This window comes from Sceloporus occidentalis, unplaced genomic scaffold, assembly GCF_023333645.1.
Source record: "Sceloporus occidentalis isolate IW3139 unplaced genomic scaffold, rSceOcc1.0.p SCAF_3, whole genome shotgun sequence".
NCBI lineage: Eukaryota > Metazoa > Chordata > Lepidosauria > Squamata > Phrynosomatidae > Sceloporus > Sceloporus occidentalis.
Window position 1 is genome coordinate 68,713,029 of NW_028316983.1, and position 19,317 is coordinate 68,732,345.

Consider the following 19,317-nt stretch of genomic DNA (forward strand, 5'->3'; position numbering starts at 1 on the left):
ACTAGCTCCCAAATGTTACTATTACACTGAAGAGAAAATCGGAGACAGGGAGAGACCCTAAAATGGGGGAGAAAACCCACTGGCAATTACTTAAACCTCCAAGGAGCACATAGATTTAGCACAGAGGCAATGTACTACCACAGTGTTACAATACTGGGAATCTGAGACCAGTGTAATCTAAACAAAAGATGAGTTGATCAGTTTTGTATTGGGATTATATGTGACCTACATCTCAGGTGCTATTAGGAACAGAAATACTCAGTACTGTCATCAGCCATTCCACTGAAGAACACAGCAGGGCCTGGTATCATTAGAGTGAATTGCTCTAGACAGAGCAGTGAGATAGGCTTTGCCTTTCAGATCCCAGAGGTTGTTATTACCACCATCATCTGATGTCTGGTAAATGACAGCAGATGGAACAGCACATTTGGAAGAGCGATGAGGATATTCTGCACAGTTTCTGCCCTCTGCTGGTTAATAACAAAAGGAACATGTTATCTTATTTTGCTGAATAGTCCTATGATCCATCTATGAGGGAAGGAGATATGTGCTGCTCTTATACAGATGGCATGGGCATCATATGCTACACCCACTCCCCCAGGAAGGGAGAGTGGAACACACACCACACAGGAAATGAAATTAAAACAGCAGAGCCCACCCCCATCCTGTATACCACTGCCAGATTCCACAAATCAGAAACTTTTTTTGGGGGGGTGATGTTACTACATGCTGCCCACACAAAGAAGCCAATACACAATATCAAGGAACATCAACAGCAGACATGTTTGCATCCACACCATGCAGTATAATAACATGGCACTCCAAATCCACCAGACTCAATGGCACAGACAGAAAGAACTCTGATATTGCAAGTCTCCAGACATTGCTTCAAACAGGCCCATGGCTGGGAAAAACGTAATGGATCTGAACCCTTTCTGGGGGTAAACATAGGAACTGGCAGTAGTCATTGCTGAGTGAACTATGGGGCTGATGGTGAAGGGAGCACTGTGGTATTGCACTTTGCACCGTGGTATGGCACCTTGCATGGTGCAGATGATGTACTACAGCTGCTTCTCCACAATTATGACTTCAGTAGTGCTCTATTCAGGCAGCATGATAGTACAATCAATGGATGATGACTCCTGATAGTGCTTCTGTGGACATGCCTATCACATTGGTCTAATCTGCACTGCAGAAATAATGTGGTTTGACTCCACTTTAAACACCATGATACTATACTACACAATTGTGGGATCTGTAGATTGATGTGGCACCAGGAGCTCTCTAGCAGAGAAGGCTAAATATCTCACACAACTACAAATCCCAGAACTCCATAGCCGTGAGCCATGACAGTTACAGTGCACATCACACCTTTGCTGCTATTTTGCATCTTGTGGTTGTGTTTTTCCCATTCCTCATCTGATTTGAGCACAAACTACATATGGCAGCTGTTTCATCACAACAACCATTACCTATATCTCCAGCCCTAGTATAATCTAAGTATCAGATTGCTCTGTTAATTTTCATTAATGTAGATGGACTTTGTCAAAGGTCTTCTGAATGAATGGATGGAAGTATGCCAAACACACTTTGCCTGTTTTCAGGTTGATGGAACAATTGCTCTTGGCACATCTGCTGACAAGAAAAGGTACTACATCATGTGATGGCCCTGAAGAAAAGTGAAGCACTTTTCTATGCTTCTGATTTGTTACCCTGTTTGGGTAATAGGAAATTAAAATTACATTAAAAGTTGCATTACTTAGTTTGAGACTTTTTTTTAAAAACAGAAGAGGGAGAGGAGCTTTTGAATTACTGACATATCCTGCATAGTTAGGGATGCCATATCCCACCTGTAGGCGGGGCAATCCCGCTTTTGGCGGTGCCGGCCCAGTCCCGGTCCGGTTTCGCGCCAAAACCAGGACTGCCCCACCCGTGGCCACCTCCGCCCCCCCGCGCGCCCTCTTTGTGGCCGCGGGGTCCTCCAAGGCCTCGCTGAGGCCTGGGATGGCTCTCCGCGGTCCGAGCTCCGGCCGTGGAGGCGCTCCCTCCCGGGCCCCGGTGAGGCCTACATATCAAAATGTAGTACTTTTTTAAAAAGTCCTACATTTTGATATGTTGTCCTACATTTGTCCCGGTTTTGAGATCTTCGCTTATGGCAACCCTATGCATAGTACATTCATTAAGAATGCTGTATACCATTCAATAGAGATGTAAAATGGCAGTTGAGAGTATGATCTAAATTCCATTGCGATCAAAGCAAACTGTGTATGTTCTTTTGCTCTGTCATCCCTTCCCAAACCCTGAAAAGCAGCTCAAAATAGAAATTAATGGAGGTTCTGTCAATGTGATTTGAAAATAGATTCATTCTAACCATTAATTCGTTTCTATGACACCCAATTGAACTGAATATATTCTTCCTGTTTCCCACACACAGCCAGTAAGAATTTTATCTGTATGAAAGTAAGCTGTATTGAAACACAAAATTTGACACTGATTTCTAAGCATACTACTTCTCAAACTCAGCATGAGATTTCTATATAGATTTCATAGCATAATTCTTTTTACCTCTGCAATCATAATTTTCTCTTTATTTTTAAAGCATCATTTCTACATGACTGTGCCCAAAAGTACAACATCCACCCAGGTTGCCTTGAGTGGTCCAGGCAACTTGGGACTTCATGGCTTCTATGTCTATCATGGCCCATAGGCAATCTCGGTGTATCATTGTCTCAACGCAGAGTCAAGGGACATCCTCTTGATTTTGTCTTCACCTCACGTTTGAGTGTCTGACGGTAAAGGGAGTAAAAATAGTCCTTTGTCATGATCAGAACACTTCCTGGTTTGGTCTCTTGAACTCAGTCCCTACCGGGGTGGAGAAGCTATTAAAATGGTCTGCCTTAGAGATCTGAGTTATATGAGGGACTCTTTCACTTACTCAAACTCTGTGAACTTTCTGGTAGCTAGCAGAGAACTTTATCACTTGGGGAAAAGCAGAGGATTAAACTGTCATTATCCCATGAAAGTCATGCAATGATGCTGAAGATTTTCACACGACGTCACAATTAAAGAGGACACACATCACGATGAAAGAGGACGTATCCCAGCAATAATCATGTAATAACCAGCAACAAATCATTCACGGAGAAATCCCATGAATCATTTGTTGCTGGTTATTACCTTGTTCTTCCTCGGGACAAGTCCTCTTTAAGCATTATGTGTGTGAAAATCTTCCTGTGATCGTGCAACTTTCCCAGGATAATGACAGTTTAAACCCCCGATTCCCCCCCCCCCCCGATTTCCCCCTGTGTGATAATCTCCTATGTCTCAGTATGAAATGGCAAGGTGTGAAAGGCTGATCACTACAGTAACTCCTGAACATCTTCTCTGACACTGTTTTCGTGACTTTCTGCAAAGCTTTGAGTGAGTCAAATGGTATGTTGCCTAGCAATGCTTCACAGGCTATCTGATGTGGAAGACTGGCCGGTTTCTTTCTAACGTGTTAGAGACCAGTATCAGTAACATTTATGCCCGTTGGCAGTGACTGGCTCTTTCTTTTTGGGCATTTCTCTGCAGACTGGCACACAGTAGCTTGTGGACCAACAGTGGTCTAGAAACCACCCCTTTGAGTAGCACTGGACTTAAAGGAGCTGGGCTTGCTACAAAGATGGTGAACTATATATACTAACACAGAATTGTGCCTCTTGTACAGTGGTGAATGCAGCTTTGATGACTCTATTATACCCTTAAATAACCATCCAGTGGGATATTTTTTGAGTGACACAAAGCTTGTTGTCATCTGCCCCAGCAAATAATATGGTGGTAACTTTGGAAGCGTTCTGTGATGAACTTGCCAAGCATTCTGAGACAAAATCACCGGTCTCCAGTTTTGACAACAGTGCTGAGGCAGGTCCTAATGAGGGATTTCTTTGTTACCTGATGTTGTGGGATCAGTTTCAGTTGGTGTAGCCAGAAGATGTGAACAAGAGCTTGCAGTCTGAGAAATATATCCTTTTGATACTTGGTCATCTTGACTTATGAAGAGTAGCCAAGAAGGGCTGGTAGGCAACTGAGTTGGTGGTAGTGGGGGAATTGTATGTCCTAAGACATACAATTATGGAAGCTGCACACACACTACCAATAATGACCAAAAAACAAGCAAACCTGGAAGTGGCCAGAAGTCCACTTTATTTTCAATAATGGGTTTGTTTTGAAGATGTACAGTGCAGAGATGAACAGTGTGTGCAGCCTCCATAATTGTATGTCGACTCTTAGGAAAGGCTGAGAACAGACCTGGACCAACTCGGAAGTATCAGTTCAAAAGAGTGGCATTGGAGGGCTGAGTCCTTACCCTTTGGCAATTGAGTTGTCATGTGCCAGAAGGCAAAATTTGTAATTTTACAAGGTCTTTAGCTTACTTTGCCAAAGAATGCTGGTGCCTCACAAAACTACAAATCCCAGGATTCTGTGGGATGGAGCCATGGCATTATTTCTAAGGGTATATCTGTGTGGTTCCCAAACTTTGGTCCTCCAGATGTTTTAGACTTCAGTACTCAGAATTCCTGATTGTTGGCCAAACTGGCTAGGACTTCTGGGAGTTGAAGTCCAAAATACCTGGAGGACCAAAGTTTGAAAAATACCATCCAGTGGTATTTTTCTGAGTGATACAGAGCACCCCAAGAGCCGTCAGCTGCCAGTCGCTGGACATTATTCAGGAAAGAAAGAAGCAATTGTAGCCAATGGCACAAATATGATGCCAGTTATTGGCACGTGGGGGTTGGGTGGGAATTGCCAGTCGCCCACATCAGTTTAAAGAGTTTATCATTCACACGGTGGAAATCCCGTGCAAAAATGGGGTTTAAATTGGGAAAAAACCATAAAAGCGGGTTGATTTTCACACGATGTCATTGTTAAACTAATGTTAACCTGAATGGAAAGTGAAGGGAAAATAGAAAAAAGCTGCTCCTCTTTACTTTCAGAAAATCCCAAAAGTAAAAAGGAGTGGCTTTTGTTTACTTTCCGTTGGGGATAACACAAGTTTAACAACGACATGTGTGAAAATCAACCCACTTTTATGGTTTTTTTCTACCTTTTAAATCCTATTTTTGCATGGGATTTCCCCCATGTAATAAACTCCTAAGAAACACTGGCCTAGTTCAACTCTCTAACCACTATGCAATGGCTCCTTCTTAAAGTGCTATGTTTAAAAGGAGTGGAGAGAGTGAAGTTTTCATCTAGCTCTAAAAAGAGAACAAAGTGTACCAGGCAAGAGTTTTTTGGAAAGCCTTGCTTGGTACCATAAATATTAGTACAGAAATGCTGCCTAACAACGGTATATACATGTACAGTGGTCCCTCCACATTTGATGGGGTTAGGGGTGAAGGACCCCTGTGAATGTGGAATAACTGCAAATAAAAAACCCCACCTCTCTAGGAATCTCCAGGTCCTCCAGTGCAATATAAATATATTATGATTATTATTTATAATATTATATTATTATCCCCTGCATCTGGCAGAAGTTCATCACAGAATCATGCTGAAGAACCTACAAATGCCTAGAGAAGTGTTTTCTCTAGGAACTTCTAGGATCTCCAGCACAAGTCTATGGTCCACTTCTGGCAGAGTTTCGCTGGAGGACCTAGAGATTCCTTGAGGGAAAATATTAATCAAAACTGCAAATAATCAAATCCGTAAATGTCAAAGCCGCAAATGTGGAGGGCCAACTGTTAATCCAATTATGATGGTGGTCAATAAAGGATTTGGGGCAAATTTTCATCATTATAGAGACGCTATCAAAGTATTTCTATGGGTTTTTTTTTCTGAGTCAGAAGGCTAGAGCTTAAATAAAATGATGATTTGTATTAGAAACATCGAGGTGGGATAACCAATTTGCATACAAATAAGGGCATTAGGCCAACACAGGTACTTTTGGAAAGAATATTCTTAGGCTGACTTTGGTCCGTTATGATCAACTGTCTTCTGAGACGATGAACTGTGTTGTTTTATTGTTATTGTTTATTGCTGTGATTAATTGGTTATGCTGGGTGGGTGGATGGGTGGGTTTATGGGGCATTGTATTTTATTGTATTTTAATGTTTCAGTATTGTGGTAAGCCGCCTCGATTTCATTGGAGAGGTGGGGTATAAATAAATTTATTCATAGAATCGTAGAATCATAGAATCGTAGAGTTGGAAGAGACCGCAAGGGCCATCCAGTCCAACCCCCTGCCATGCAGGAAATCCAAATCAAAGCATCCCTGACAGATGGCCATCCAGCCTCTGCTTGAAGACCTCTAAGGAAGGAGACTCCACTACACTCCGAGGGAGTTTGTTCCACTGTCGAACAGCCCTTACTGTCAGGAAATTCCTCCTAATGTTGAGGTGGAATCTCTTTTCCTGCAGTTTGCATCCATTGTTCCATGTCCTAGTCTCTGGAGCAGCAGAAAACAAGCTTGCTCCCTCCTCAATATGACATCCCTTCAAGTATTTAAACAGGGCTATCATATCACCTCTTAACCTTCTCTTCTCCAGGCTAAACATCCCCAGCTCCCTAAGTCGTTCTTCATTAGACATGGTTTCCAGGCCCTTCACCATTTTATTCGCCCTCCTTTGGACACGCTCCAGTTTCTCAATGTCCTTTCTGAATTGTGGTGCCCAGAACTGGACACAATATTCCAGGTGGGGCCTGACCAGAACAGAATATAGTGGCACTATTACTTCCCTTGATCTAGACACTATACTTCTATTGATGCAGCCTAAAATCGCATTGGCCTTGTTAGCTGCCGCATCGCACTGTTGACTGATGTTCAACTTGTGGTCTACTTGGACTCCTAGGTCCCTTTCACATGCAGTTTCATTCAGCCAGGTGTCCCCCATCCTATATCTGTGCATTTCATTTCTCCGCCCTAAGTGCAGTACCTTACATTTCTCCCTGTTGAATTTCATTTTGTTAGCTTTGGCCTAGCTTTCTAAGTCTATTCAGGTCATCTGAATTTTGATCCTGTCCTCAGGAGTATTAGCTATTCCTCCTAATTTGGTGTCATCTGCATCTGTATTATTATTATTATTATTATATCTACAAGTGTCACTGAAATTAATCAATTTTACGTGAAATCATTCCTACTGTGACTGGGCTCCCGCAAATCTCTCATTAACCTCAGCGGAAGTAACGTGCGAACATTTTGAATAAATTGTGCTCGTTTTCTCACACCGACTTAAGAAACTTATTGAAAATTTGGGACCTTTCACAGGCACTGAGTTTTGATGCAAAGAAAACATTGTGCGTAAATAATAATAAATAAATACGTAATAAGATGGTTGTATAACCTATGAGTACTTGTGTTGCTGTTCTAAATTCTATACTGAAGCATTTACTATCCTAAATCAGAAAAAAAGACACGTTCTGTTAAAGCTCAAACTCTTTTATTAGCCCATTTCTTTGAAAGCTTGCAACATGTATTTTGTACATTTTGGCTGGCCCAATGAAGGCATATATATATATATATATATATATATATAAAATCATTGGCTTGTGGATTTTGAGTGTTATTGTACACTGTACTTATAGCACTATCTTTTCCTTTGAAAAGGCGGTATATAAATATTATTATTATGTCTGTCGTATGTTTTGGACTTTAGTAAGGCTGGAGAGAGGCTGCATCCACATTGGAGGAATAATTCGTTTCGATCACGGTTTAACTGCACCTGGTGCCTCAGCAAACTACCATTCCCAGAATTCCATCGCTCTGAGCGCTGGCAGTTAAACCGTGATCGAAACGAATTATTCCTCCAGTGTGGATGCAACTTAAACCGGTTTATGCTGGCGTCGCCAGGCTCCCAAGGCTCTCCCTCCTCCCTTCAGGCGACGGTGGGAGCAGCCCCCACGTAACGTCTCCCTCAACTAATGCTCCCTTCCTTCGCGCCTCAAGGCGAGGCTAAAGAAAGCGGCCTCGACCAATCCGCTGCGAGATTTCCCAACCGCCCAATCAGCGCGCGGCCTCTGAATTCCACTCGACGGTTGAGAGGGCTGCGCCCTCGTCCAATCAAATCGGAGGTGCTTGCGCGAGCTCTCTCTTCGAATGCCCCTCCCTGACTCTTTTTATTACTTTCTTTCTTTATTTAAACGAACTGGAACCAAGGCTAAGAACAACGGTCAAAGGATGCTAGGACTTTGTGTGTGAGAGAGAGAGAGATAAAAAGGACGACAGAGCAATCTAGCCCCACCCACCCTCGACGTATTAGCCAATAACACGCCCTCTGCGATGGCGGGGCTTAGCCTCCCTATCGATCAAACTCGAGGAGCGACGGCGGCTTCGTCCAATCACATCAAGAGGGCGGGCTTTCCGCTTCCGGGGCTTCGAGCCTCCTGACCGTCCTCCCTTTCGACTGACAGCCGCTTCGACCAATGGGAACGGCGAGGCGCGCCTGAGCGGCCCAATGGCCGCCAAGCGGGCGGAGCGTGTCCCCTGAGGGAGATTCCAAGATGGCGGACTGTGCGTGAGGCGCGATCCTCGGCGCGCGGTTCCCTCTTGCCATGAAGGGCAAGGAGCGGTCCCCGGCCAAGGCCAAGCGCTCCCGGGGCGGAGGAGGCGGCGGAGGCGGAGAGGACTCTTCCTCGGTGAGAGGCGAGCGAAGCACCAAGAAGCCTAGCAACGGCGGCGGGAAAAGTAGCGGCGGCGGCGGCGGCGAGGGAGGTAGCAGCAGCAGCCGTCGGAGCCTCCACTTGGAGAAGGCGAGCCGGGCCAGCAGCCGGGAGTATGAGGCGGCAGTGGGGGCGGGTGGCGGCGGAGGGAGCAGCCGTCACGGCTATGGCAACAGCAGCAGCAAGAACGCGGAGTCCTCCTCCTCGCGCGGAAGCAGCAGCCGCGGAGGCGGAGGAGGCGACTCCCGCGCGCCCCCCTCGGACTCCGCCAGCAGCGAGTACAAGACCCTGAAGATCAGCGAGCTGGGCTCCGCTCTGAGCGACGAGGCCATCGAGGACGGGCTCTTCCACGAGTTCAAGCGCTTCGGAGACGTCAGTGTCAAGATCAGCCGCCTCCCGCCCGGAACAGGCGCCGTCGACGAGCGGGTGGCCTTCGTCAACTTCCGGCGGCCCGAGGACGCCCGCGCCGCCAAGCACGCCCGGGGGCGCCTGGTCCTCTACGACCGGCCACTCAAGATCGAGGCCGTCTATGTCGGAGGAGGAGGGGGGCGGAGGAGGAGGGAGCGGGCGCCGCCGTGGCAGCCGTTCCCCGGCCATTTTGGACAAGGACTCCCCCTATGGAGGCACGGCGGTTGGGGTCGCGAGCGCTGCCCCCGCTGCCCTCAGGCACCCCTCGACGGGGGCGACACAGAGGGCCCTCTCGCCAGCCGGGGGAGGAGCGAGCCTCGGATACAGAGACTTCCGGCTGCAGCAGCTGGCCCTGGGCCGCCTGCCGCCCCCGCCTCTCCCTCGGGAGCTGGAGAGGGAGCGGGACTACGGGGGCTTCTACGACCGGGTCAGGCCCGCCTACAGCCTGGACCGTGTGGCCGGGGTGGCGGCAGCGGCGGCCTTCCGTGGGGTCGGTGGTGCCGGCGCGGCCAGCGAGGAAGAGATAAGCCCAGAGGATGACCAGAGAGCCAACCGCACCCTCTTCTTGGGCAACCTGGATATATCGGTGACAGAGTCGGACCTCCGGCGGGCTTTCGACCGCTTTGGGGTCATCACTGAGGTGGACATCAAGAGGCCCACCCGAGGTCAGACTAGCACCTATGGGTTTCTCAAGTTTGAGAACTTGGATATGGCACACAGGGCTAAGCTGGCCATGTCCGGTAAAGTGCTGCTGCGTAACCCTATCAAAATTGGCTACGGTAAGGCCACCCCTACCACGCGGCTTTGGGTTGGCGGCCTGGGGCCTTGGGTGCCGCTGGCTGCCCTCGCCAGGGAGTTTGACCGTTTTGGCACTATCCGTACTATTGACTATCGTAAAGGTGATTCTTGGGCCTACATCCAGTATGAAAGCTTGGATGCTGCGCAAGCGGCTTGTACTCACATGCGTGGCTTTCCTTTGGGGGGACCGGATCGCCGTTTGAGGGTGGACTTTGCTGACACTGAGCATCGCTATCAGCAACCCTATTTGCAGCCATTGCCACTTCCACCCCCAGGCCATTACGAGCTTGTAGCAGAAACATCTGCTTTTGGGGCCCATCGTGGAGCCCCTCCAGATCCACTCCGAGGTGCCCGGGACAGGACTCCACCACTGCTATATGATCGTGACAGAGATTTATATCCTGAAACAGAGTGGGTTCCTCCCCCACCCCCGGTTCGAGATAGGGGCAACAGAGCAACTGTTTATGATGCACTTGAAAGCCTGGAGCGCCGGCGAGATGGTTGGTCTCTAGAAAGAACTCGTGGGGAAAGGGAGTTAGGCAGCAGCAATAGGGACCCACCCAGAAAGCGAAGGCTAGTGGAAGATGGGCGGCATTTGGACCGTTCACCAGACAGTGAACGCTCATCTTCATCCCGCAAGCGGCACTGTCCTGCTGCAGCTTCTCCACAAGACCGTAGTCCTGAACCAGGTATAGGCAGAGACCGCTATGGTAGTGATACAGAACGGCCATCTTCCCGTTTGCTTCTGTTGGATCGTCATTCCCCCATCAGGGAGTCACGTAGAGGTAGTTTGGAGAGAGGTCAGAGCGAAAAGCGTGACCACAAGAGTTCAGTAGAAAGGGAAAGAAAACATCGCACCCTCACGGTAGCTGCTGCCCAAGAGTGCAAGAGCCCAGCTAAAAAAGATGAACATGCTTCTGAAGGGAGCAGTGGTGGAGGATCTCGCTTGAAGCCTCCCCCTCAAAAGCAGCAACAGCAGGATGGAACCTCAAAGTCTGGGTCGACCCCCAAACTGTGCCTGGCCTGGCAAGGAATGCTTCTATTGAAGAACAGCAACTTCCCATCTAACATGCACCTACTTCAAGGAGATCTGAACGTGGCCAGCAGTCTTCTGGTGGAAGGAGCAACTGGTGGCAAAGTGGCCCAGCTAAAGATCACTCAGCGTCTCCGTTTGGACCAGCCTAAGTTGGATGAAGTTACTCGTCGCATCAAAGTGGCAGGGCCTAATGGATACGCTATTCTTCTGGCTGTGCCTGGAACCACAGACAACCGTGCCTCATCTGGGGCTGGTGAAGCTAACACCACCTCTACACAGCGGCCCCTCAGAAACCTGGTGTCCTATCTTAAACAAAAACAGGCAGCTGGAGTCATAAGCCTTCCAGTAGGAGGCAACAAAGACAAAGAAAACAGCGGGGTCTTGCATGCTTTCCCACCCTGTGATTTTTCTCAGCAGTTCCTGGATGCTACAGCCAAGGCCCTGGCTAAATCAGATGATGATTATTTGGTCATGATCATTGTCCGTGGTGCATCTTAAAACCCTAATGCTTTTTTGTGTTCTGTCCTGCTGCTTCACACAGCCTCCCTTGTTCCAGTGTCTGCCAGGTGCTATGCGATAAGCCTTAGCCAGTCCCCAAAGTATAATTTTTAATTAGAGCCATAGCTAATGTTATTTCCCCATAATTTTCTTTAAATTCTTTAGAAGGCAGACATATTATCTGTTGAATAGTATGGCTAGACTACCTTTGGCTATCTTGCTGATGAGCAAGTAGCAATAAGGAAAGGTCTGCTTCAACTAAAATATGAAACCCAAAAACAAGTCTGACTCCCTCTTTTTTTTAGCTTTTAACTTTTTGTCCTTTTTCATTTCATAACTTTAAAGTAGTTATAAAAATCTCCTCCATACACTTTCACATCTAAATTGACTGATTTAAAGCATTAATGTCATGGCTTATGTAGACATCACCGTAAGAAGATAAGCAAATGCTCATTCTGAGCCCTGTGAGCATTCAATGAAGGCCTTGAATCTGTAACCTTGAAATCAAAATCATCCCTGTGTCAAGAATCTGAAATTTAAGTTTGAGTTGAATTGACTCACAGTTGACTTCCCTGAGGCAGCTGACACTTTAGCCTTTGTGGTACACTATAGACTTCTTTTGCTGGGTGGTAGTTTTTGTCAAGTTCCCAGAAATGCATGCCCATGAGGAATGTTTCTAAGAGGTTGATTCTTTTCCTTTTACCCTTTTATTCATTTGAGGTTGCAGTATAACACATGATTAAAAAAAACAGAGAGCTTTGTTACAATCTGTGAACATCTTGCACTTCAGTATGCAAGAAGTAGGCACTTTTCATAGAGCTGACCATTTGCATTTTTGTTACTTTCCATTGCTAAATATGTTGGTCATGGTGAATTCCAAAATGTAACTTGGAATTTTTTTTCAGAGATGGCACTTAAGTTCTGCCACACAGCTGTTTCAATATCAGTTTATTCCCCTGACAATGAAAAGGAATGCTACCTGCTAGATATTTTCAGGTAAAATATAATGGGCATTATGCAAGTCTGAATTGCTTTATTTTAATCTTGACATTATGCAGTCATTTTGTCTTTCCAGATGTTGACAAAGCAGTTCAGTTTATTCAAAGAACATAATTTGTTTTGGAAAATGAGCATTTTTAAAGAAAACAAGAAAGATACAGTTCTTCACAAACCTTTCTGAGGCTAGAGAAGCTATATGGCTTCAGATGCCCAGTCTATTCATTGATCAAAAAAGAACAACACCCTATTAGTTTTCTGTGCCATTGTATCTGAGGAAGAAAAAAAGTTATTTTTTTTACTTATTGTAAAACAGCTCTGCCAGGTATAAATCAGTACAGTTCTTTGAAATGTGGCTTAGTTAAAAACTGCTTCTTGGTGTTCTACAGAATGGGAATTGTACAGCCCTAGAGACTGTAACTCACATCAGTGCTAATATTGTAGCCAATGATGAGGCATGTTGGGAGTGGCTGTTCAGTAACACCTGGAGGGATGCACAATTCCTGCCACTAGAACAGTATATTAGAAGCATGACCTTAAAGTTACTTTTAAGAGTGGAGTGTCACTTCTGAAACCAGATTGCCCTTCTACTTCTGGAAATATGTGGTCACAACCTAAATCTCATGAGGAGTAGTTATAAGTTTGAATAATGTTAATTTACAATACAAATATCAGTTGTCCTGTAATGCAAGAAAACATTGAACGGTGGACATAAAAGTCTAGCCATTGCTCTTACTCATGCAAAGCCCAGCCAGTGCTCTTAGCAGTAATGAGAACTGATGATAAGTATATTTTGAAATGGTTGGCATAGTCTGAAGGAGATACTTCATATATTCTCCACTTCCAAACAGTGTCAGCAGGATAGGTTTATATTGCTGGTTTTGCAGAACATGAATATTGGTGGGTTATCCATTGTGAATGTCAAGCACTAGTAGTATATATAGTGAATTCTCTTACTAAATATGTTTGGAGAAAGATGTCTTTGTTGGTTTAATGGGTTATTTAAAGAAGATCACCCATGTAAACTGTTCAAAACAAATCACCTTGATCTGATTCAGGTTCAGAATTTGTATAAATATACTTGTTAACATCAAAGTGTTATCTACTGGTGTCAGCAAAAATCTACACCATGGTTTTCTATTCTTCCTTGGAAATGAAAAACAAATTATGTTCATTGCTGCTTATGTTATGAGTTAAATGTTACATGAAATAGGCAGTTTTTTTCTTTAGTAAAAAATTATTGGTCTGTTCATAGCTATTGGAGGAAAAAGGATTTCAGGCGCTTTTCATAGGCTAAAATGGTTGACAAGCAACATTATATGATAAACACCTAGGCAAAACTATTATAAAATCTAAATACAGTCAGTTTTGGTTGCATAACACTGCAGTGCACCTAGGAAAAGAACTACCCAGAAAATAACGAAAGTTACTGTTAATGCCACTTCTGCAGAGAAGAAAAAAGATTACTTATCTCTGTGTATGGCATTATAAAGCTTAAGTTGGAGTAATGTGTATTTGAATGCAGCATGTCTTTACAAATCTTGTTTCCATCCTTTATAGTGTGGCTTTAGAATGAAAAATGTTATTTTTTTTCAGAAGTATTTAACAGCCACTTTTGCTACTTAATGGAAAGCCTTAAGTGGCCTACTTTTATTATATTTTAAATTCTGACAATTAGAAACTTACAGTTGAAAACAACTGTTCATCAGTTTCTGTGCATGTTTGAAAGTTCAGCCTATAGATTGCTGTTGGCTGGCAATGTGGCATGAATTTAAGGCTACCTCATTGTTGTGAGATCCACTAATGTGTTCTGTACAGTAGCTTCCTCTTTTGGGGAACACTGACATCACCACTGGGAATGGATGCAAGACAAACATTTGTAAAGCAATCTGTAGTGTGAATCACTTCTTCCCAAGAGATAGAAGGTGGAAAGGAATTAACTTCCTTGGACAACTTAAGCCAGCAGTGGTAGTATGGCTATATTTGAGAGCAAAAGAGTATGAGGAAATATACAAAATATAACTACGCATTGAATTGTAAATGGATAAAAACTCGTAAATGTTGCCACCAAAATGAACACAAGTTCAGTAAATGTGGGCTGCCTTAAAAATGACTTAATTTGAAGACAATTGGTTGGAAATTAGAAAATTCTAAATCAACTATGTGTGTTAATTTACCTGGCTTCAGATTTATTTTCTTTGGGTAAATGTAAGAATAGATAGTTCAGGGGTGCCACTGTGAAGGAAATATTTCCAGTTTTACTCATCCAAGTGTAAAAATTTGGAAAAACTGGTAAAATGCATACAAATATAGGAGAAAAATCTGATTTATCTGGTTGGCTTTTTTTCTCTTCCAGTATCTAGTAAGCCTAAACAACATACATATATATATATATATATATATATATATATATATCAAACAGAATGCTAAATTTCATGTTCTTGTTTGACTTTCCTTTTTGAAAATAAGAGAAATTGTGTGAACTGTAAAAAGAAAAATATTGTCCTGAGTTTTTAAACCCCTGAATTGCTCATTGTGCATCTGTATACAAAGGTGAATTCATTACAAAGATTCTGTGCCAGTGGAGGGTTATTGGTACGTTCAGATTTTACCAATAATATTGAGTATAACCCTTGTAGTCTTATAAATTGTCTGTAAACATAGGGAGAGGGCAAGTCTATTGTAAACATATGTGCTGAATAACCTCTTCTTTCCTCCTGAAAGCAAGGCTATTGAACTGCCGAAGATGACAAGGGATTCCAAGCTCTTATGGACCTTTGCGAAGAAAACCTGTGGTTTATGTGGAATATACATGGGCCTCATGGAAGAAAGCTTATCTGTTTAGTATTTGTGCATTTTACTAAAATGGCAGCTTTAAAAAGTTGTGTATCTGCTATTGTGATGCCAATGCCCGTGTTTTTAAGTGGAAAATTGACCTCTTTGCTTTGTGCTGTGTACACAAGATTTCTGCAAAAGTAAAGGAAAAAACCTTTTTATGGCTCACACAGCTTAAAATGGCTGTCACTCAAAACATGCGCTCACAGTTGAGCTGATTTTGTTTCATTCTAAATAAATTGTTTCTTTTGAGGAAAGTGGTTTTTCTGCCTGGAAATGAATTGACCACAAACCTTTGACCCCTTTGTTTGCAGCTGTGGGGGTACTTTGCTGCTGCTCCTGCTGATTCTGCTCCTCCTCCTCAATCTGATAGTTGTGGGTCTCACACAAGAAGCAGGGAGACCTACGCTTTGATATTGACCATCCTGGTGTATGAGATCTGAAGAAAATCTAGTCTGTTGTGTTGCTGTGTCCCCTTGTTTACAGTGAATGGGGATCAATGGCTGCTATCTCCTCATCTTTACGAGGAAATGGTGCTGTTGCTGGCATGCAAGAAGCAGGGAAAGCATCTTAAGTCTCAGAACAGTGTGCAGATCTGGGACTGTGTTGATTTTGAAGAGCTGGAGATCCTGAATTTTAAGTTCTTGATTTGTTTTGTTCACCTAACTTGTTTGGCCTTAGTTCTGATTTTAGTTTGAAGAAAGTTTGAAATTGCATTGCATCTTGTGCATAACCTTTTCACCAAATTGAAAAAAGAAAAAAGTAACTCATAAAAAATTAAGTGATAGCACGGTTCCAGACACACTTGAAGAGCTCCTCCACCTCCAGGGGCTTTTCACCAGAGTTATGCAGTCCTGGGTGTAGTTCTGAATGGATGAAGAGTTCCTGAGAGCTAGAGTGCTGGCATTTAAAACCTGTACCATTGGTATTGGTGCTGTTACTTGACCAGTTTTGAAGCAAATGCTCTACACACCTTGGACATGCATGCAACCTTGATCGTTTCGTAGGTACCACTGCAAACATGTAGTTTGTAATACAGATGAGAGGAGGAAAAAGTGGTGACACTTTGAAAATAATATGCTATAATTCCTGCATTTGGGGATATTGAGCTTTGGAAAGCTGTTCCCATGTTGTAGGAGTACAACCCTTTGCTGCAGGAGACTCCTGGGTACATCTGAGGACACCACCAGAGGTCAAGAGGAAGCGAACAGTGCTGCACCTGCACCGTGGCTGCAGAAACTGCATTTGTTTGCCAGTCTCTTAGAATTAACTAGTTGCCATTTGACATGCAGATGGAAGACATCTGGAATGCAAGCTTGCTCGGGTTGCCTTGAAATGTTTTAACCTATTGTGGATAAAGAACGCTAGCACTGTCCTGTATCCCCACAGGATGATTGCTAGACAGCAGGTACTTTTCAACAAAGGATGCAACGATTGTGTTCTGCCAAATATGTGTTCCCATGGCAAACTGCTGTATAAAACTTAAACAGGTAAGGGGATTTTAAGAGGTCAAACTAAATTGTAATTCTAGGGAACTGGGTTGACTGCTTTTAGGCTTTTCTCATGGCCTGAATCTAGGTTTCCGGTTTCCTCTCACTAACTCGCTTCACCTAAGCATAATTATTTTCAGCACAGTTGAATACTAATTTGATAGGATTCAGTGTCACTTCTCAGTTTGTCCATGAAGTTTTCTTTCATACTGCAAGTAGTGTCGACAGTAATACATTGGTCCTAATAATAAATGCTGGTATACCTATGAGGTAAATTAAGACAGGTGGTTAAAAGGAATGATTCTCACATGATGACTTTTACATGGTAGTGGACACCATTTTTTGGTAGAAGCCATCATGTGAAGGTCTGCATATGCTGCTGTGTGTACAACAGCCAAATAGATAAGTATGTGCATTCGTGAGCATTCCTTTTATTATATAGATTAGATCTAGGAAGGTCATTGTATGTGAAGAGGTGGTCAATCTTCCTTAAATAGCAGAACTTATTTTTTTTTTACTTACTTACTATTAGCATACTTTAGATCTTCTCGAGGAATGCTAGAGCAGCTTACTGTAAAATTGCCTGATACAAATATACATACGTAGTTGTAAATTTCTGCATCGGTGTCCTAGATTTGCCAAATAGCTAAAATTTTAGCTGAAGTACCTTTTATTATTACAAGAAAACAGTCTGTTTAAAGGGGTGAATTAAAGGGGTGAATTAATGTAGTTACAACTCAAGCAGTTGGGATCTTGTGCAATACAATTATGTGCATGTCTACTGAGGTAAATTCCACTCAGTGGGATTTATTCCCAACTAGGCCTACAGATGATTATAGTCTGTTGATATTATTATTATTATTATTATTTGAAGAAGTGAATGGTAGGTAGACTTAGCAAATAGGAATTATTCACAAATAGCAGTCTGCTTTATGTGTAACATTACTTTGGTATATTCTTTTGAGCTGAATTCTGATTTCTTTTGAATACCTGAACATTTGAATGTACTTCTCTATTATTTTCCCTAGTATCTTTTAACTGCACTTCATTTGTGTTCCTGGACAATGCTCCAATGGCTATCCATAATAGTGAGTTATTTTTTCACAGGGTTGCTCAACCCCTCTGGACTGGTTTGAGGGACACCTTTGTCTGGAAGGTAACCATACATTTTTTCTTAATGCTGAAATGCTGCTGCTTAAGTTGGCTTGGACTGTGGCATATCACAAACAGAAATATAAATGCAACTCTGAGCTTGCCAGCAGACACATAATTCTTTGAACACTGAGCCTATGTTTCTTTAGAACTGTAAAACAATAGTTTATGTGGTTGCCATTCAATATATTATTAAGTGCATGATTCAGCCATAATTACTTGTTCTAAAGTCCCATTGATTTCTTGGGGGGGGGGGTGTGGAGAAAATATGCTTATTTCTCTAGTGAAATCAATAGAACTGAAAAGTGCTTAGTTTCAGCTGGTCTGTGTTTTAAGAACAGTATGACATTTCTAAAATCAAATTTTGAAAGCAAATTTTGTTTTACAATTCAAACTAATTTGAATGAAAGTATTTTATAAGGTAATTTTATAGATAGATATAAATGATGAACCAACCAAATTAAAATATTTTCAATCAATAAGATGACCTGCAGCTGAGAATATTTTTCTGGATAACCAGTTGTTATGCTTCTTATTTGTAGTATCTGTGAAGAAGAGTTGGGAAGTACCTCTAGAAGTGACACTTTAACCTTTAGCATTATATTTTCTGTAATCTTTTAATAGCAAGAGCAGATGCATTCAGAGAGATACAGCTTTAGATTTTCTGTTATCTTTTAATAGCAAGAGCAGTTGGATTCAAAGAGAGCTTCCTTCAGTTTTATTTACATGTTGCAGTAAGCCATGATTTATCAGGATGTGCACCAACTATAGCAAGCCTTGGGCCTGTCTGCTCCGTAACCAGGAGAATAACTGGGCACTTTTACTTCTGATTTTATTTAAACATTGCTCCTGTTTTGTGCAAATGGGGTATTGGAGTTTGCACTTAATTGTAGCTAGTTTAAACAAGCTACTTCCTGAAATTGACTTGTTGGAAACTGACTATAGTTGGTGCCAAACCATGATCGTTGGTTTGGTTGAAACAATAAGCACAGTCTTTCTAATCACCCTCTCTACTGCACAGGAGAAAGTGTGAGTCCAAAGCTTGCTGAATCTCAGGCAGATCATGATAAGCCACATTTTCCCATGATTTATGGAGCTTCTCTTTATACCCTTCATAAATCTAGTAAATCTCAATGGATATCAATATTTATTTAAAGGTTTTTACATTCTAATACTGGCTTAATTTTAGCAACGAGGGAAAAGATGGATGTAGATTCTTCTGTGCACTTCTGTCCCAGGTGCACTTAACTTTGTTAGATGGCAGAAAGGATATAATATCATTACTGAATTGATATATTTCTGATTCCTTAACCTAGAATTCTGGAAATTAGTTGTAGAAGAAGGTAGATTGTAATATCTGAGTGAACGATTGAATAATTTCTGGTGTGTCACCTAGTACCTGTTAGTAGCTGGAATTCTCATGAAAAAAACAGCACTTTGTCTGAAACAGAAAGGCACTTAGGACTT

General features: G+C 43.0%; 1 protein-coding gene across 1 annotated transcript in view; it reads left to right on the forward strand.

The window, feature by feature from the left end:
• Window positions 1–8,019: 8,019 nt before the first annotated feature.
• RBM15 (RNA binding motif protein 15) overlaps window positions 8,020–19,317 on the forward strand; it is a 29,600-nt gene continuing 18,302 nt past the window's right edge. The window contains 3 exon segments of the mRNA XM_089514877.1: window positions 8,020–9,171; window positions 9,173–16,698; window positions 17,806–17,854. Of these exon segments, the coding sequence (XP_089371003.1) occupies window positions 8,530–9,171; window positions 9,173–11,377 (2,847 nt within the window). The 5' untranslated portion in view covers window positions 8,020–8,529 and the 3' untranslated portion in view covers window positions 11,378–16,698; window positions 17,806–17,854.